Raw genomic sequence first — 20,854 nt, forward strand, 5'->3', positions numbered from 1 at the left:
GCGTGGCTAGTGGCAGTGGGCGGGGACTCGGGCGAGGACAGGTGGGGATGGGCGGGGGCAGCGAGAAGGGGCGGGGCCTAGGAGGGATGCAGGGCGAAGATGGGGCAGGCAGGGCCAGGCCTTATGGGGAGGGGCGTGGCCAAGGATAGCAGGACAGGGCTGGGGTTGGGACAGTGTTTGGGGGCGACGGAAGGCGGAGCATGTTGCTCAGGGTCCTTGCGGGTCCCACCCGACGCCTCCACCCTTCTCCCGGGTCCACGGCCCCACTGGGGAATTTGTCTCAGCTACCTCTGCCAAGCCTCTCAGTCCTGTCAGACCCCAAAGACTGCTAGTGTGGTCCCCAAACCCCAAAAAATGATAAAAAGACTGAGAAACCTTTAACTAGGCTAAGAAAACCTTTATTTATTTATTCAGTCATTCATTTTTAAGCAGAAGGAAAAGTTGACACTGCCAGGTGTACTACCCAGAGAAAACAAAACCCCAAAACTTGCCAAATTGGTAAGGTGTTGGCTGAGATTTTTACCAAGATCCCACCCCACCCCTCTTCCCTCCTCCCTGGTCCAAGACCCCACAGAGGAACTTGTCTCAGCTGCCTCTGCAAAGCCTCTCTCAGTCTTGTCAAACCCCAAGGTGTGCTAGGTGTGGTCCCCAAACCAAAATAAAAAGTTTCCTTGACACTGGTCTTGGCTATGATGGTTTTGCATAAAACACCCGAAGTGCAAGCCACAGAAGCAAAACAAAACAAATGGGACCCCATCGGATATAAGAGACTCTGGACCGTGTCTGAGATGGGGCTCAAGTAGCAATGGAGCACTGCCAGGTGTGGTACCCAGAGAAAACAAAACCCCAAAACTTGCAAAATTGGCAAGGTGTTGGCTGATTTTTTTTTTACGGAGACCCAGTTCATCATCTTCCTGCAGGAGGAGGTTCTGTAGGCTCAAAATGACAGTGGGGGCCAAGTCTCTATCACTGCACTCCAGCTGATGAATGCAGTACACTAAATTTTGAACGCTATGTACATGTGTAAAAATAAATTTGTTTTCTTGCAAGTTAAAGAAAACTAAGGAAGAACTGAGGCACACGTAGAAGCGGAGGGCGAGAGAAGCATCTCCTCTTGTAGATCTGAAGAACCAGGCAATCACATTCAAAGAGCAGGCCCCACAAAGACCAGGCCTGCATCCTATTAAAGGCACTTCCACCTCATGCAAAAAAAAAAAAAAAAATGCACAAAGGAGAGAAAGGACCACTATGAAAGTGAGAGTAGAAAATGGAAATGGTACTTTGGACCAGTCCTGGGAATTGAAAGGTCCCCTGTGCCTGCCAGGATATGGTTAATATCCAAATATGCCAGAAATGAATACAGCTCAACAGCCCCCCAAATAAGAAATTCAATTTCATAAATGAACAAAAGGACCTGGGACATTTATAAAAGTCTATAGAAATTACATACAGAGGTATTCAATATACTCATCATCAGGGGAATGCTTCTGTATGACCACAGAGGCAAAATACCATCTGAAAACAAGTTCTCTGAAAGAGTTCTCACGTTTATCAGTGACAGTTCCTTCCCTCCATTAGAAAAATTCATTGAGCATCTACTCCGTTATGCTCTGTCAAGATACTGCTGAGGGATGATGAACTCGCCCTAACATCTGAGTCTCCATCTTAGCCCCTGGGCTAAGAACTAAGAGGACAAAAGATAAGAAGGGATTTTGTTGTTTGAGTTTTGTTTTAGAGGAGAGTGTTAAGAATTGGCCGTTCAAGTTGACTGCACAGAGGGTTTCATTTTGTTTTGTTTTGTTTGGATTTGGGGCCACACCTGCAATGCTTAGGGGTTACTCTTGACTCTACACCCAAGAATCATTCCTGTAGGTAGCACTCTGTTTCATCTTGCCTATTAAACAGTGAAGTACCAGAGGTATATATAGAAGAGGGTGCAACAGAGGCCAGAGAAGAGAACAGAGGGTCGGGTATTGGCCTTGCAAATAGGTTCAATCTATGTCTAAAGATTGTCTAGGCTGGTAACTTTTGGATAAGAGTACCTGGGATAGGCATGTTTCTAGCTTCTGTATTGTCTGTCTGCATGCATTTGTGTCTGGAGACTCTTGAGTCACTTCCTCCTGCCTCCCCATAATCCCAGGAGGAAATTCTCCTTCCAGGGAACTCCTTTGTCAAATATAAACAAATCAGTCTCAAGCTCTCACCCCTTCCCCTTCCCTCTTTCTATCTCTCAGCGTTTCATGCCCTGGACCTTAATTAACTACACTACAAAATCAGTTACTGGGTTTCTTCCTTCGAGGGTAGCCCTCCTCAGTCCAGAGTCCTGCATTTATTCAGACTACCCAGTTCTTAACGATTCCTAGCAAAGAAAAGGCTCCAGCCTGATGATTCCTGCTGCCTCAGCTCTGGAACAAGGCTCCCCCAGTGGGTGTTCATGTTATGGTAGATGGTGAACTCATTGCTGAGGCCAAAGTCTGTTCTTCGTAATGTTCAGGTCAGCAGCGAGAATGTTCCAGCTGCGGGTGGGTGATCCAGGGCCATACCAGAAAGGCTGGCAGAGAGAAATGAACAGCTCCCCAAAATAGCAGTGTCTCCTCCTTCATGCAAAAATATCCCCTTCGATAATGGACTCCAATACAGTAATTTTTTAACGTTCTGGGGTAATTTTTTACCGCATTGGAGGGTGATTTGAGGTGTTCAAGCTTCATGCTTTCAGAAAAGGGGGTGGGGGAGCTCTGCTGAGGATCATGGATGACTTTCAGGGACAGCTCTGTCCTGGATAGGATGTGTCAGACTTCTGTGGCTCTGTCACCTGGTCCATGGTGTCCAGGAAATGATCAATATGGGCCTCCTTATCAACAGAGACGGGGGAAAGTTCCTGTAGGACAGAGAACTGCTTGGTCCCGGAGGGTCACATACTGCCAAGTGCTTAAGAATCTAGCAGCAAAATGAAAGAAGTCAGTCAGTCCATCCTAAGCAAAAATTAATTCATATGACAGAGCACTATCAAATGACAAGAGATTGGGGTCAGAGCTATAGTACAGGGTAGACAGACTGCCTTGTACTTGGTTAACCTGGGTTTAATCCTTGGCATCATTTAAGGTCTTTTTTTTTTTTTTTTTTTTTTGGTTTTTGGGTCACACCTGGCTGTCTGCTCAGAAATAACTCCTGGCAGGCACGGGGGACCATATGGGACACCGGGATTCGAACCAACCACCTTTGGTCCTGGATCGGCTGCTTTCGAGGCAAACGCCGCTGTGCTATCTCTCCGGGCCCCATTTAAGGTCTCTTGAAGCTTGCCAAGAGTAACCCTTGAGTGCAGAGCCAGAATAAAGCCCCGAGTGCCGAAAGGTGTAGCACCAAAGCAAAAGACAAAGACAAGTAGAATAGATTTAAATACATGATATAGTAGATCAGGGATGTGGCTCCACAGGAAAGTGCATGCTTTGAATGCATGAATCTGGGTTGGATCCTGACCATATGCTAGTAAAAGCCAAAGAGAGCTGCAGTGTTGCAATACTCTTGTTTTATGGGTCAAACCGAGTGCTGCTCAAGGAACTGGGCAGTGCAGGGGATTGGACCTAGCTCCCATATGCCAAGTAATTACTTCAGCTTTTTGAGCTAGCTTTGTAGACTGATAAAATAGATTTAATTTTTCGTGGTGTGAGATCAAACCCAAAGGCTCATGTATGTAAAGCATTTATCTGTTCTACTACTGAGCTACATCCCTGCCTCTCACATGAATTTCACCCATTTTTACTTTTTTTTGGTTTGGGGACCACACCACAGTGATGCTCAGAGCTCATCCCTGGCTCTACATTCAGGGACCACTGTGCTCAGTGAACCATATTCAGTGCCAGGTACTGAACCTGGGTCAGCTGTTTGCAAGGCAAGCGCTTTACCTGATGGTCTATCTCTCTAGACCCATATTATGTGTATTTTACTATCACTACCACCACTACAAAGAAGTTGGAGGTAAAGGTTTTGTTTCTCCCCATCCTGATTATTTCCCAAATTTCTGTGAGGGCAGGCAAGGAAGGAGCTGGAGAAGCCAGTGGGAAGCTCATACACGGGAGACTCTTCCAGATCAACTTTTTTTTTTTTTTTTTTGGCTTTTGGGTCACACCCGGCGGTGCTCAGGGATTACTCCTGGCTGTCTGCTCAGAAATAGCTCCTGGCAGGCACGGGGGACCATATGGGACACCGGGATTTGAACCAACCACCTTTGGTCTTGGATCGGCCGCTTGCAAGGTAAACACCACTGTGCTATCTCTCCGGGCCCTCCAGATCAACTTTCAACCTCCTGGGCAAGAGAAATGTCTCTTTCCTGGCTTTGTTCACTTCCATCTCAATCACTTAATTCCTCTCTCACATTAGAAAACATTAGCTATGGGGGTAACTGAGCAATTTAGTCACCGTGAACAGGTAAACAGTTTCATCTCTACTTGAAGTGAATTGAAGTTCCAACAAAGTGAATTCAAAAACGAAATTGGCTGGAGACAAATGATCACGCTGATCATTTTTATTTAATTGATCACAGAAAAGTGAAAAACAATTTTTTTGTTTTGTTTCTGGGCCACATCCTTGATGTTCAAGGGTTACTCCTGGCTCTGTGCTCAGAAATCGCTCCTGGCTTGGGGACCATGTGAAATGTCAGGGATTGAACCCAGGTCTGTCCTGGGACAGCCACATGAAAGGCAAATGCTCTACCGCTGTGCTATCACTCTGGCCCCTGAAAAACATTGTTTTGAGTGAGAGGTTTGGGTCACACCCAGGGCTGCTCTGTATTCAGAAGTTACTCCTGGTGGTTTGGGGGACCATATGGGATGCCGGTGATAAAACCTGGTTGTCCACGAGCAAGGTAAGCTCCCTATATTATGCTATAGCTCTGAGAATAAAAATTTGACTAGTATAGGATTAATTAAACTAGGTTTTAGCTATTAATATACAATGCATCAATATCCTTAGTTAGTGCATAGAGAAGGGTGAAAATGTATACTTAGCACCAAAGAATATTTTCTTTTTTTTTTTTTTTTTGGTTTTTTGGGCCACACCCGTTTGATGCTCAGGGGTTACTCCTAGCTATGTGCTCAGAAATCGCCCCTGGCTTGGGGGGACCATATGGGACGCCGGGGGATCGAACCGTGGTCCTTCCTTGGCTAGCGCTTGCAAGGCAGACACCTTACCTCCAGCGCCACCTACCCGGCCCCGCAAAGAATATTTTCAATATAAAAGGAAATCACTGGGGGCCGGGCGGTGGCGCTGGAGGTAAGGTGCCTGCCTTGCCTGCGCTAGCCTAGGACGGACCGCGGTTCGATCCCCCGGCGTCCCATATGGTCCCCCAAGAAGCCAGGAGCAACTTCTGAGCGCATAGCCAGGAGTAACCCCTGAGCGTCACAGGGTGTGGCCCAAAAACCAAAAATAAATAAATAAAAAAAAAAAAAAAAAAAAAGGAAATCACTGGAGAGGCAGGAGAGATAACAGAGTAGAGAGGGTGCTTGCCTTACCCTTCAAACATGTCTAGCCTGGTTTGATCCCCAATATCCTATATGTTCCCTGAGCACCACCAGGAGTGATTCCTGAGCACACAGCTAGGAGTAACCCCTGAGCATCTCTGGTTGTAGCCCCAAACCAATAAACAAATAAATACTTAATATAAATAATAAAATGAATAAAATAAATAATAAAAAGAAGTGGAAAAGCTGTATAGAAAAAAAAAGAAAAACCAGTAAATTATAGCAGGAAGGGCCCGGAGAGATAGCACAGCGGCGTTTGCCTTGCAAGCAGCCGATCCAGGACCTAAGGTGGTTGGTTCGAATCCCGGTGTCCCATATGGTCCCCCGTGCTGCCAGGAGCTATTTCTGAGCAGACAGCCAGGAGTAACCCCTGAGCACCGCCGGGTGTGGCCCGAAAACAAACAAACAAAAAAATTACAGCAGGAAGGGCTCTTAGCAGATCTGGAAGCTTTTCAGGACAATGTCAGCCTTCACAATTGGTCACAGTGCCCTACAGCCCACCTTACCCGGGGTGCAGGATGCAAATGTTATGGGGAAACCCTGAAAGTTAGGCTTGAATGAAGAGAAAAAGCTCCTTACCAGAGGACTAATCATCTTCAACTGTCTCTGGCAGGATGGCAGGGAATGACAGTTGGTAGGTGTTGGGGTGAAAGAGGGGCTTGCGCCGGTGGGCGTGGCTTCCACTAATGGGCGGGGTCACCAGAATGGAACCCCCATTTCTCCTGGGTGTGGCTGGGCCATGGGTGTCCAGTGGGACTAAGCTGGACTGAGTTTATTACACTCAAGTTCAATGTGTCAGCCATTTAAGATATAAGAGAGGAGATTAAGGTCTAAGTTGTGAGGGTCTCACCTTTAGATGCTGTTTGCTTCTGTCCTTAACAGGTGTTCTTGGGAAGAATGGTGGGCTTCCCACTCTAGAACCCATTTTCTTTTCTTTTTTTGGTTTTGGGGCCACACCCGACGGAGCTCAGGGGTTATTCCTGGCTCTGCCACCACAAAGCCTTATAGTCCATGCAGGGGACCCCATCCCCACTCTCTGCCTTCACTTGAACCCTTCATGGTGCTAGCAGGTTTGGGAGGTGCTTGGGAGATGGTCGATGATGAGATGTCGGGGATTGAACTAGGCTTCCAAGTCCCTGCAACCCCTCATTTATAGTACATGCACCTCTGCATGTACTACCTCAATCACATTAACAAATTCAACCCCAAAAGAAGGCCATGGACATTACAATCTACATTTTATTACTTCTCTGATCATGAAAAAAAAAATCTAAACAGAGATGTTTGCTTTTTTTTTTTTTTTTAAAAAAAGGATTAAAAATAAAATGGGTGGATAGTGACAGTGATGCCAAAAACAGGGCAAGGGGTGCCAAGGAAGGGTGCGGTAGGAGGTTAGCAGCAAAGTGGACCTATTCTAGGGCTCATGAAGGTGAATTTACCTCCAGAGTCCCAACGCTAGGAACAGCAGATAAGCCTCTTCCTTAATCTTCACCAGCAAAATAGGGATATACCACATCCAAAGGACTTTGGAAATGCTTCTTCCTTCTGTGTGTTTGGGCCAGAGGCCTGTGAGCATATACATGCCCTGTATCGAGCACTCAGGCTCATCCCACCCTCACCAGTAGGCACCCACAGGCACTTTAAATGTATATTGACAAAGTTCCTGAGGCCGGGTCTCCAGCAAGGCAGGTTTCCTAAGTCCAGAGTCCAGTGGGCTTCCTTTCAACAGCCAAGACCCATGGGCTCCTCGAGGTGTCAAGTCCATGAGGGCCCAGCTGGGGTGGACAGATTCTACAGTGCGAGCCTGGTCCCAAGATTATTAGGGATGGGGCACAGCTCCTGAGAGGCCCTCCAGCTCTGCTTTGCCCCTACACAGCCAGCTGATAAGGAAGCACAGGGCCAGGAGGCCTGTCCCAAGCAGGTCCCCCAGCCCTGTGAGGTAGGGGATGCAGTGATTGTCAGGATCCAGGGCATGGTGCCACGTCAGCCGAACAAGCACATCTGCCAGGTACAGTAGGATCGTCACCTGGCAGAAGGGAAAGCAAAAAAGAACAGTAACTGTGCCAGAAACCACCAATAGACTCCCAGGCTTGGGTGGCATGGTGGCCATGACTGTCCCAGCCTGTCCCCTTTTTCTCTACAGCTACATGCAGTTCTGCAAATGGACAGAGCTGAAGACACACTTGTGCCCACCACCTTGAAGCATCACATGAACCTGCTAGCTGGTCTCTATCATGATAGCTCTACCCTCTGCTGCACCCACTGGCACGCCTGGTACTCAGATGCAGATGGCCAGGACATTTAAACATTACTGCACATGGCTGGAGGCCACAGCCCAAATCAGTGCTCAGAACTTCTCCATGGCTACTCTAGCTCCAGCCCCTCCCTTAGGGACATGCCATGACAACAGATGCATGGGTGGTTAGCTGCCAGTGCATGTATTCACATTCTCTCAAGTTGCCACAATGCCCCCATTTATTCCTGCAGAGGATGCAGGCTGTCAGGAGCACTGGCAGTCTGTTGTGTGCCCTGGAAAGCATCGGCCAGCCTCAACAGCTTTGCCACATCCTCCTTGCCATCTGGTCTTCCTTCACGAGTATCACTGCTTGACTTGTCCATCAGCCACTGTTAGGGCAACAGGTGCCTCCTCAGGACTCCTGACTCCTCAGGGAGGGGATGCAAAGGGCAGTGCAGAATGGTCAGTGGGGTGCAGAGTGCCATGTGCCCTGTGATGTGAGGAGTGCATAGTGCAGAGTCTGGGTTGGACCATGTGCATATCCTGCCCTTGCAGCAATGAGCTATGTCACTTCGTAGAAGACAGGCCTTGTGCCCTGCATATCTGGATCACCCACACCCATCCATTATGACCCTTACTCAGGTCAAGGCTATGACCTGTGGTCTGGAACCACCTTGTGGTCAGCTGCGGGGTCCCTTACCTGGATGAGGCCTGCCAGCAAGTAGAGCACCACAAAGATAGTGCTGTTGGTGACCCAGTGGCCCTCCACCAGGTAGATGATGTAGAAGAAAATCAGATGGCCTGGAACCACGAGGAAGAGCAGGACACGGGCTGACATGGAATTGGTTTCTGGAAGAAACAGCCTATAGTTGGGGTTTGGTCAGAAATCATGCCAGGCAGCAGGGTTCCCCAACAAGTGAGAGATTTCAGGGGCATCCACAACTGCTCCCCTCCCCTCCAAAGTCCCTGAGTACCTGCTAGGGCAGCACGTTCTATAGGGCAGGACACAGCCCTTGTGGAGCTAACATTTTAAAAGAGAGAAGACCATTTATTAATTATGTTTTGATTTTAGGGTCACACCTGGTGATGTTCAGGGTTTACTCCTGGCTCTATGCTCAGGGATCACTCCTGGTGATGCTCAGAGGACCATATGGAAGGTCTGGTTGATCACATGCAAGACAAATTCCCTATCTGCTGTACTATTGCTCTGGCCAAAGAGCTATTTATTTTTTTAAGCATTTTTGTTTTGGGGGCTATACCCAATGATGTTCACTGTCATCCCTCCCTAAGCTAAATGCTAATCTTACCTGATGGTCAGACCAGCCCACTTCTGGGAGGGGTCTATGGAAGGTAACGTAGGGGTTGCCTGAGGGGTGAAAAAGGGGTTCTGCAAGGGAAGCCTCACTGGAAGCGGCAGAGAGAAATCAGGGACAGGATCAGATGCAGGGCAGATGAAGGTACTGTTTAAAAGGTTAGCTTAGAAGCCACACATGGTGGCTAGGGCCTATTAATAATAAAGCTTCATGTCTCCTGAAATCTGGCTGCTGTGGATCATTTCCTCGCAGCTACCATGAACCCTCAGTCCCACCGACTGGAAGGGGGTGCAGGCGCCTGGCCCAGGCAGGCTGAGAAAGGATCCACCATCATCCAGCCCCATATCCAGGACTGTTATTAATTTAATCAATTTAACAGTTCATAAGTTACTCCCAGTTCTGCACTCAGAGATCACTCTTCGCAGGACTCGGAGGACCATGTGGGATGCTGAGGATGGAACCCAGGTAAGCCGTGTGCAAAGAAAGCGCCCTACTTGCTGTACAATCGCTCCATCCACAAGACCCAATTTTTAAAAGGAAAAGCAGAGGGGGCTGGAGCGATAACACAGCAGTAGGGCACTTGCCTTGCACACAGCCAACACAGGATGAACCTCAGTTTGATTCCTGGCATCCTATATGGTCCCCGAGCCTGCCAAGAGATATTTCTGAGTGCAGAGTCAAGAGCTCAGAGCCGTGAGTGCCACACGGTATGACCCAAACACCAAAAAGAAAAACCAGGACTACCGCCATGACTGCCATTCTCAGGATGGAAGCTGGGATTTCCTTCCTTGGGCTCTAGCACCCGGTGCCACCAGCTCCTTCCTCCTGGTGGCCTCAACTCCCTTATCCTCTCCCTTTCTCATTAAGCTCAGTTCTTTCTGAAGAACTTTCACTTCTTGAATGTACCAAGCTTCTTTTCCTCCATTTCAGAAATTCCTCCTCACAACCCATCCCTCAGAGAGGAACTCTGCAACCCTAAATCTGGGCTTCTCAAGTCTGTGCTTCATCACGCCCCTGCTTTTCTCTCTTCAGACACACACCAAGAATTATTAATGCCCATGGGTTATGTGTTATCTCTTTTTCTACATAGGTGCCACTCTCACTGGCAGCTATATGGAGTCATTATTTGGGTGAATCCATTCACGGCAGGGCTGGGGTAGAAGATGGATGGGAGGATGAATGGACAGGCTATGGCCCTGAAGACCACCTGAGTGGAAGTCAGCAGGGGTCTCCAACATCCATAACTAAACATATCAGTTTCTATTGGTGTCCATCTTCTCTTGTTTAACATGTTGATGCTTGGTGAGTACCACTGGAGGCTCACACTTGGATGTGATTTAGTAAACACAAAACTGCAGTGCTAATGTGATCATCTACACTGAATTGAAGAAAATGGCCCCGGGAAGGGGGAATGGACACAGCCGCACCTGAGCTACAGAATGTAGAGCACGGGTTAGGCCAAAACTTTTTCATCCAGATAGGCAGGATTCCTGGTGTGCTCCACATATGTAGGTAGGTGGAGATGCGACTGGTCTGTATGGCCACTAGATTGCCACCAACACCTGTGAGGAAAAAGAGCATTTGGTGTCACCGTCTTTAAATGTAACACTTGGATCTAATCTGTATTTTAGTATTTTAAGTCCCCTTTTTCTAGGAAGTCTTCCTTGACTTATTTAGACCTTTATCTTTCCTTTTCTCTGACTTGACCGAAAGATCTTGTTTTGTGAGGCACTGGGGAAATGACTCCAAAACCTTAACAGACAGCACCTCTGAGAGTTACTGACCAGGTGGATTCTCCATATGTGTTTGATGGATAAAAAAAAAAAAAAGTAGAAGTGAGAATGGTTGGGTCTATGGGGGACTATCTAAAGCCAACCAGGAACCAACAGGAGTTACAAGCTGGACAATACAGAGGGAATTTCTGTCTCTTTCTTCTTTTTCTTCCTTCTTTCCTTCCTCCATTCCTTCCTTTTCCTTCCTTCGTTTCTTCCTTCCTTCCTTCCTTCCTTCCTTCCTCTTCCTTCCTTCCTTCCCCTCCCTCCCTCCCTTCCTTCCCCTCCCTCCCTTCCTTCTTCCCTTCCTCCTCCTCCCTCCCTTCCTTCCCCTCCCTTCCTTCCTTCCCCTCCCTCCCTCCCTCCTTCCCTCTCTCCTTCCCTCCCTCCCTCCCTCTGTCTCCCTCCCTCTCTCCCTCCCTTCCTCGTTCTGCCTCCCTCCCTCCCTCCCTCCTTCCCTCCCTCCCTCCCTCCCTTCTTTCCTTCCTTCCTTCCTTCTTTTTTTTAAATTACCTTGTTGAGGTAGGAACCTTAGGAGGAGAGGAACAAGCAGAAAGAGGAGGGATATTCCCCTGGGCCAGAGGACCAAGTGGGTGAACTCAAGCAGGACAGGTTGCCATGGTGACCTCTCCATGGTGACCTCTCTCTATTTTGCTTCCTGAGCCCCATTGTTAGCTCAATAGTCTTAGCTGTTAGCTAAGTCCCAGGGTTAGCTCAATAGTCTTGGCTGTTCCAGAGGATGCAAAGGACTGCCCATCTATGCTGCATGGCCTGTACTTGAGCAAAGAAACCCCAAGGGAGGACACAACTCGAGACTGAGCAGTCACAATAGGCTACCAGCATTCTAGAAATGGGTTCTGTAGTCTGTTCCACTCCCACTTCTCCTTACTGTCTTGCTAACCTGTTTCAGATGCTTTGCTCATCTGGATTGTTGCTTTGGACCTATTCAGATGGCACTTTGGTAAGTCTTCCCAAATGTACACTGGCAAGGGCTCACTGATTGGGGGCTGTCCATGCACAGGGGCCAGGCCCTAAATTGGGAACTGGCCCTGAGGATCTCTGAGTACCCAGCAGGTCAGAGTGCAGGCCTGCTGGATGACTTGCTAAGATACAAGAAACACTGGTATTTCATGAAAGTAGGATGTTTGGGTTACAGGCAATGTTTCCCAAGAACCTCTGAGGATCTATTTCTAAAGCCATTGGTAGCCAGCGTCCCAGCACAACAACAGACCAGGTGGTGAGTTATCAGGGTTGTGATTGAAACTAGACTAGACACATAGTGGGCAGTCGTCACAGGCAGGATCTCCAAATAAAAGATTCAAAGGTTTAGGGTATAATGAATCACTCAAGGGTCTGTGTAAGGGAGCAGGGAATGGATGTGAGTGAGACAAAGAGGGGCAGAATGCAGGAGGGATCTCAGTGGCAGCTGATTCTAACTTGCTCCCATGGAAACCTTTAGCATCGACTTTGTGTCCCAAGGAAACAGAAAGTCATGTGTTTGCTGTATACTGGGGCCACAACCAGCCGGGCTTAAGATTCACTCAGGATCTTACATGTACCTGGGATTAAAACCACATCTAGAGCTCAGAAATCCAAGATATTTGTTTGATATTGTTTGTTTGGGCTGGAAGCCATACCTACTGGTGCTCAAGCATTTCTCTTGGTGGGGTGCTTAGTGTTGGGGATTGAACCTGGACCTCTAGCATGCAAAGAATAAACTTAGCCCTTTGAGCTATATACCCTGGCCCACAGAACTTCAGGTTTTAATATATATCTGTCAGCATTTTGGGGGGAGGCCACACCTGGCAGTGCTTAGGCATTATTCCTCATTCAAAAATTGCTCCTAGTGGGACCAGAATGGTGGGGCAGGGGTAGGGCCTTTGCCTTGCATGCGGCTGACCCAGGACGAACTGCAGTTCCATCCCCTGGCACCCCATATGTCCCCCAATTCAGGAGTGATTTCTGAGCTCATAGCTGGGAGTAATCCCTGAGCATCACTGGGTGTGGCCCAAAAACCAAAAAAATAAAAATAAAAAATTGCTCCTGGCAGGCTTGGGGACTATATGGAATGCAAGGAGATTCCCAGTTTTGTCGGGTGCAAGGTAAATGCCCTCCCACTGTGCTATCACTCTGGCCCCTCTTGGCTTTTTAAAATGCTACTAATGTACCTGGGTTAAAGGAAAGACACAGGGGCCAGAGAGATGGTACAGTGGGTAGGGGGCTTGCTTTAAATGCAGCCCACACAGGGTTCAATCCCAGGCATTCCATATGGTCCCCTCAAGCCCACTAGGAATGATCCCTGATTATGGAGTCAGGAATAATCCCTGATCACAACCAAGTGTGGGTCCCCCAAAAAAATAAATATGGGGGCTGGAGCCTTGGCGCAGTGGTAGGGTGTTTGCTTGCACATGGCTGCCCAGGATGAACCTGGGTTTGATCCCAGGTGTCCCATATGGTTCCCAAAGCCAGGAGCCATTTCTGAGCACATAGCCAGTAACGCCTGAACGTCATTGGGTGTGTCCCCAAAAAACAAACAAGCAAACAAAATAAATAGAAAAGAACAAGCACAGGATGCTTGCCTACTGCTCATTTTGAAGATTACATCAGCCAACATACATCAAGACCTGGAACAAAACCTGTGTGTCTTCAAGGCTGGCAGCTAGTTCTTCAAGGCAAGTATCTGTCTGATGGGTCCAGGACAGAAATTTAGAAGGTAGGGGGTAGGAGACAAAGGGGATGCACCTCTCTCTTAATTACTTTGGCCCAACCATCTTCCAAGGTTGTATATTCAGAGGACCCTCATCCACCCCAGGGAATGCCTAGCAATACCTACCACAGATGATGGGAGTGAATATGGCCATGCCTTTGTAGGGAGGCTTTGAGATGGTTTTATTCAGGATGAGCCCTCCAAAGCTGGGGAGAGAGCAAATGGTCAATTTATGTGTGCAGCTGAGTCTAGTAGGCATGCAGCATCCCTGTAGTTTTCTTGGTTTACTCTGGAACTCTGCAAGGCCTTTCCTTGTTGTGGCCATTTAGCCTGCTCCCTCCATATCCTCAGTGTCTCAAGTGTCCATTCCCACTTCCATCACTCAACCATTCTGACATCACGGGTTCCCCCAGGCACAGCCAGAAGTGAGCTCTGAGCATAAAGCCAAGATTAGTTCAAGAGTACTGTCTAGTGTGGTTCAGAACAAAAAAAAAATCTAACAACCTCCCTGCTGAGGTCACTTAGCTGGCCTGACTCTGCTGTCACATTAGCTCCTGAAAGACCTCTGAGCTCCTTTCCAGCAGCAAACAGAGCCTGAAGCCTGTAAGAAAATGCTTCAGGCTACTGACCACTACTTCCTATAGAGGCTACGACCACTATGGTTCAGCACAGGTAGACCCATCAGGACGGGTAGAGCCTGACACATGTCCATCAGCTATATAAGTGGTCTCTGGGCCATCTGGAAGCAAAGATAGTCATCATGTAGCTTCTTCAATCAGGATTCATGACCTATAAGGGGTGGCATGCTGAAGAGTAGGTGGAGTCAGCTACAAATGAATCTGAAAGCAAGTGAACTGTCCATAGATAAGAGGTGTTTCCAGCAGCACTTTCCCAGGCCACAATTCTAGGACAAAGGATCATAAGTGGAAAATGTTTTTAAAAAAAATGTTGCATGAAAGAATGCTTAGTTCTGCCTGAATGAGTCAGAAGAACATATTAGATAGGACAGGAGTGGGAGTGAGGGAAAAATCAGGGTCTTAAGACAGAGGGATCCTGGACAGGAATGACCAGAACCAATGACCCAGAATCCCTTTCACCCCTCGCTATGTTGAGTCCAGGGCATGCACTGTAGGATGAGAGAGAGAGAGAGACAGAGAGAGAGACAGACAGAGAGAGAAACAGAGAGAGACAGAGAGAGAGAGACCCCGTGTCTTAAAGTCTAATGATAGAGCAGGGTTAGAGAGCAGAGAGGAGACCGCTCATGGTGGGAGTATGGACAGCCTTTCTCCTCTATAATTGAGCCAGTGGGGGAATCTCCTAACTTCTGCAGCCCCCCAGCTTCCAGCCATGTCAGCGGCACAGGAACAGTGGGGACAGTGACCTTTGTTCATGCTTACCTGCTGATGACCATGGCCAGGATAATAGGGACCCAACCAAACTTCAGGATCTTCATGATGGGGGGGCTCTGCTTGGCAATGAGCACCCACACGGGGATTAGAGCGACGAAGCACACGCAGACCAAAGGCTTCAGGTACCGGGTGTCTGGGGAAGAGAAGGGATATACTGCAGTGCCCCCTGCCCAGGGCTGTGGTGTGACTGCAGAGGGGAGAGAGGGCTAGGTGCCAAAGTATACCATCTTCAGGCCATGGGTTGGGTGAGGGAGGACTAGCCACAGGTCTGTGAAGCTACCACATCAAACCCATCCTGTCCATTCTCCAGTAGTTCTTGTTTTCCTGAGTTTCCTCTATGATCTCCTCCCCGGTCCTCACTGACATTCTTCTTCATGGTTCTCTCTCTCTCTCCCTCCCTGGCTCACAAGCCAGTCACATGCTCAGCTACTCTCCCAACCCCCATGGAGCGTGACCCAAGGAGTAGCAACCCTCCAGGCCAGTATGGAGCCCTGTCAAGATGCTAGTCTGCCCTGATAAGTCCAGATCACAGAGAACCACCAGTAGCCTCTTCACTCCCAGTGGCACAGTCTCCAACTGTGGGCGGGCTGTTGAGAATCTGGGTGTGACCTGAGTTTGATCAGAGCAGATCTGGTGGTACCTCCCTCCCAGTCCATAAGGCCATCATAGTACACTATAGGAGAACTTCTAATCATGTCCATTGATCTGCTCCATCATATTCTCCAGCTATACCCCTAGCCAAGCCCACTGGTCTGCCACCATATTCTCCAGCTATCCCTTCTGACCACGCCCACTAGACTGCTCTGACTACGCCCCTGGCCTCATCAAAATACCACCCACCCAGGCCCCAACCTAAAGTTCCCCTGAATACATGAGTGTCACCTGCAGACTGACATCCGCTTCCACCCCCACTTAGCTGGGGTTGCTCTAGGCACCCCTACCTTTGTGTTTATAGAAGAAGCTGCTAACTAGCGCCAGTATCGACAAGGTGACAAGGTCTCCCAGGCTGGCTGCAATGGGAGTGGCGATGTTGTCGGGGTTGACCCCCAGCTTTCGGGCACCAATCACTATACAGATCATCAGCAGGCCTGTTGGGAGTAGAAAGAGAAGGGTACAAGGTGCAAGGAATCCAGGAACCCCTGAGACTCGGTGGCACAGAAACCAGGCCACAGAGCATGTGGATCAGCCCGTCTGTAGACCAGAAGTCAGGCTATACCCCAATCCCAAACTTTGGAGCTTCTCCAAAACTCTGAAGCCTTTGGCAGGGGGTGAAGTCTTCTGAGTGACCTTCAGGCCATAATTAAAGCTGTTGAGGCAGATGTGGAGACAATAGACAAGTGGGTCCAAAGGTTCCAAAACACCTAGAACCAGACTAGGCTGAAGCAGATGTAGTGTGAGTTTCAGGGAAGTCAAAGATATATATCGGTGGATTCTTTTTTGTTGTTTTGTTTAGGAAGTCACACCTGCTGGTGCTCTCAGGGCTTACTCTTGACTCTGTGCTCATGGTTCAGTGCTGGCAGGGATCACAGGAACACATGGTGCCAAAGATGGAAGTGTGATCAGCCACATACAAGGTAAACACCCTTCCTGCTGTACTATCTCTCTGTCCTGGTATATTGTTTTGATTTGAGGGGTAGGGTGGGTGTCCCTAACCCCCACGTATTTGCGGGTTAAGTGCTTTTTTAGACTCTTACAGGGCTCAATGGAGATCAGAAATGAGACTGGTGTATGTGAAGAGCAGAGAAGAAAATATCAGTATACCTGAATCCTGCTGCTCAGCCACTTCAGGGAGCCTACCATAGAAAGCAGACTCAAGATGGGACATAGCAGAGATCTCCAGCCACTTCTGAGAAACAAGGCTGAGAAGCAGGCTGAAAGTAGCTTAAAGTGGGAAGGCCCAGGTTTGAGTACTGGTATCTTATGGTCCCCTGAGCACTGCCAGAGGTGAGCCCCAATCACAGAGCCAGGAATACCACCTAAGCATTGTCAAGTGTGGTATCCAAACTCATAATTAACAAGTCACTCTGGGACAGAAGAGATAGATAGTAGAGAGGTTAAGACATACCTTATAGGTGTCCAACCCAGATTTGATCTCACTATATATGGTCCCCTGAGCACTTTCAGGAATGATCCCTAATCACGGAGCCAAAAGAAAGTTCTGAGCTCTTAAATCCAACTATCCTTTCATTCCATGTCCCATGGAAATCTTACCTTTCTTTTTTATTTTACCCATACAAGGCGGTGCTCAGGGTTTACTTCTTTTTTGTTTGTTTGTTTTATTTTTTTATTTTTGGGCCACACCCGGTAACGCTCAGGGGTTACTCCTGGCTATGCGCTCAGAAGTTGCTCCTGACTTGGGGGACCATATGGGACACCAGGGGATCAAACCGTGGTCCTTCCAAGGCTAGCGCAGGCAAGGCAGGCACCTTACCTCTAGCGCCACCGCCCGGCCCCCAGGGTTTACTTCTGACTGCACTCAGGGATCACTCTTAAAGGGAATCCAAGGATCATACAGAGAATCGGGAATCAAATTTGGGTAGGCCTTGTGCAAGGCAAGTGCCCTACTTTTTGTACTATCTTTTAGCCCCCTCCCCCATTTTTAGAGGGAACCTATATTTTTTAAGTAAAGAGAAAGTCCCCCTCAAGGGTACCTGAAGCTACAATGGACTGCATTCCCCCATTATTTCAGTGTCCTCTGAGCCCAGCCTATAGAAAGTATTATCCACTAGGGATTTTTAAATTTTTTTTATTTTAGGGGTTTTGTTTTGTTCTGGGGCCATACCCAATGGTGCTCATAGGCTACTCCTAGCTCTGCACTCAGGAATTACTCCCAGTATTGCACAGTGAACCATATGAGATGCCGGGGATCAAACTTGGGTCAGCCACACGAAAGGCATACACCCTACCCACTGTACCATTGCACTAGCCCAGAATGACCCACTTTGGGAAAAACTGGTGGAGAGGTATTGACACTAAATAGATTTGTCCACAGGTCAGCAGGATGAGAAGAAGCTGAATTAAGGTTAACGGGGCCCCTGTCCTCTGTACTCACCTAGGCACCCATAAGTGTCCCACAGTTCTTTTTCATCCCCCCTGCCTGAACCCCCATTTCCAATCTGGACTCCCATGAGCCAAAGCACAAGGCATGGAAAGGGCAGAGCCTTGAGGTTTGGGTGTTAGAGTGAGCTGGGAAAGCCAGATAAGGACGCAGCTCACCTAGGGTAAAGGCAGCGAAAAAGGCAGTGAGGACACTGCTGGCACATAGCAGCTCCACCTTGGCCAGGTCCAGTTCCTCCCGGGACACAGCACCCAGCAACAATGCAGCCAGGGCGGCCAGGAGCCCCACCACGGTGGCCTGTACCTATGGGAAAGAAATGCCAACACGATGACTGTGATCCTATGCTCTGAGCCAATGGGCATGAGTTGTCACTCACCACTGCCTCTGCTCCTCCCTCTAAATTATGCCAGCAGCCCCTGCACCCCGGGAAAAGCAGACTACCCTCCTTTCTGCAGCCTTGTCCTATATCCTGGAATTTGGCTTTTCCTCTTTCTTCCTCTTGTCCAGACCCTTCTCGTCATGCCCCAGGTTTCCTCACTCCTACTTCCCAGGATGGGCACTGCCCAACTGGGGTCTGCAGAAGAAGCCCACCTTTGAGGGATACAGGAAGAATTTAAGATACATGGACTAAAGAGATTGTACTGGGGGTGTGGCATTTTGCCTTGCAAGTTGCGTTTGGTCAAACTGAGTTTGAGTCCCAGCACCACAGAGCTGATACAGAGATAACCTGAGCACAGAGCCAGGGATAGTCTTTTTTTTGGGGGGGGGGGGCACACGCAGCGGTGCTCAGGGGTTACTCCTAGCTCTGCGCTCATATGAGACCATATGGAATAATGGGGATAGAATCCGCATCTGTCCTGGGTCCTGGGTCAGTTGCATGCAAGGCAAATGCTCTACCGCTGTGCTACCACTCTGGCCCCTCAGGAATAGTCTTACAGGCAGGGTCTTGTAGACTCAGAAAAAAGAGTGGTAGTAGCAGAAGGGATCCCCCAATACCCCAAAGAAAGGATGCAGGATCACTGGCACAGTACAGGACTAAGTGGGAAGACAAGGCCAGCCTAACAGCACTTTTCACTGAAACTAGGGAGGAAAAAGGCCATGAACACTATCCGGCCTGGATGAAGGCTGGTAGATCTTTTAGATAGCTTCCAAATGCTCTGGTAGGTGAGCAAGGAAGCACCAATGGTCCCTCATCCCCCCAAATTAAGTGCTGGATACAGAACAAAGGCTTGTACTGCCTGTCCCCTTCTACCTAGGCATGCTGCCATGCTGCAGATTTGAAAGCAGGGTGGGTTGGGGGCATGATCTATAGGATAAAGGGAAAGTCACCTGAATAAGAGCCAAGTTACTGCTGATGATTCTGTGCTTCTCTTGGGGGTCGTCAATCTGGCCAGTGTTGGCCTGAGGGAGATAGAAAAGGGCACAGGGTCAGTCCAGCAGGATCCAGAGAATGGTAGATCTCTTGGGAGAAATATCTGCAAAGACCATTGTATGGACTTCAGAGCAAATTACTGTTCAGCTGGCAGTGAAGTGATCTGCAGGCTGAAGAAAGAATGACATTGGTTCCTTTAAGAATTAGATGGTAAAAAAAAAAAAAAAAAAAGAAAGAATTGGATGGTGTCTTGAGCCAGCTCTCCCATTTCTTGTCCACCTTGCCCATTCAGTGACCAGCTCTCCCATCTCTGTCCCAGCTCTCCCATCTCTGTCCCAGCTCTCCCATCTCTGTCCCAGCTCTTCCATCCCAGACCAGTTTTCCCATCTCAAGACCAGCTCTTCTATTCCTAGATGACCTCCCCCGTACTTCTCATACCTGAATCAGCCTTCCCACACCTAGACCAGTTCTCACATATCTGAACCAACTTTCCCAATAATAACCAGACAAACCTTCCTCCATACTCTTATCACCACTTCTGTATTCAGACCAATTCTCCAAACCCAAACCACCTCTCTCATTTGTGAAGGTGAAAGTATGTGTGTTTTGCCATTGACTCAGGAGAGTTGGATGCCAGTTCAATTGTGTGCTACAAAGCTAGGAAAGCATCTGCTAAGCAGCCAGGTCTTAGGACCCCTTCTGAGCAACATATGAAGCTTCCACTCTCCCTTCCCCCAGCAAGTCATATCTCTAATGACTACCAACAACCTTGTGTCTAACCTCACCCAAGGATCTTACTTACAAAATGTACCAGCTCTGATTGGAAATACCTTTATCTCTAAAAATGGTAGTTAGCTCCTAACATCAAAGCAGCTGCGAGCAAACTTTTAGTTAAATGTAAGAAAAGGTTTCATTGGTCAGAGATGTAGCTTAGTGATAAAATGCATGCACTGCATGAAAAACTGGGTTCAATCTCAGCATTGCAAAAATAAATAAATAAATAAATAAATAAATAAATAAATAAATAAATAAATAAATCACCTACAGAAAAGCTTCAGGAACCAAAGAGATAGTATAGTAAGTAGGGTGCCTGCCTGGTATGCAGCCAGTCTGGACTCAATCCTCAGGACCACATATAGTTTCTCTGAGCCTACCAGGAATGATCCCTGAGTACAGCACAGCTGTGAAGCTAAAGCTAAAACAAAACATAAAAAAGATTTCAATATAACTGTATGGGCACTACAGACAATGACCAGGATTGGACAAACTAGTTTGCCTGGAGCCTAGAAATGGTCTTATGTCAGGAAACTTCAGGGGTAAGGTCTCCTTGTACTTAGGCCAAAAGTTTTTCCTTTCCATGACCCCCATACTTTGGTGGGCCCATGCAAATGATAATTGCCACTCTAACATTGTTTATACAGTGCTCCTTTGACTCTAAACCTTTAAGAAACCACTTGTAAAAATATCTGGA

At 48.1% G+C, this 20,854-nt stretch overlaps 1 protein-coding gene across 1 annotated transcript in view; it reads right to left on the reverse strand.

Annotated features, from left to right (window-relative positions):
* Window positions 1-6,809: 6,809 nt before the first annotated feature.
* Window positions 6,810-20,854, reverse strand: part of SLC41A3 (solute carrier family 41 member 3) — a 36,175-nt gene continuing 22,130 nt past the window's right edge. The window contains exons 4-11 of the mRNA XM_049766525.1: window positions 19,341-19,412; window positions 18,170-18,314; window positions 15,895-16,041; window positions 14,942-15,086; window positions 13,671-13,750; window positions 10,493-10,627; window positions 8,453-8,601; window positions 6,810-7,542 (exon numbers count right to left, since the gene is read on the reverse strand). Coding sequence (XP_049622482.1) covers window positions 7,336-7,542; window positions 8,453-8,601; window positions 10,493-10,627; window positions 13,671-13,750; window positions 14,942-15,086; window positions 15,895-16,041; window positions 18,170-18,314; window positions 19,341-19,412 — 1,080 coding nt within the window. The 3' untranslated portion in view covers window positions 6,810-7,335. The remainder of the gene's footprint in view (window positions 7,543-8,452; window positions 8,602-10,492; window positions 10,628-13,670; window positions 13,751-14,941; window positions 15,087-15,894; window positions 16,042-18,169; window positions 18,315-19,340; window positions 19,413-20,854) is intronic.

This window comes from Suncus etruscus, chromosome 20 (assembly GCF_024139225.1).
Source record: "Suncus etruscus isolate mSunEtr1 chromosome 20, mSunEtr1.pri.cur, whole genome shotgun sequence".
Taxonomy (NCBI): Eukaryota; Metazoa; Chordata; class Mammalia; order Eulipotyphla; family Soricidae; genus Suncus; species Suncus etruscus.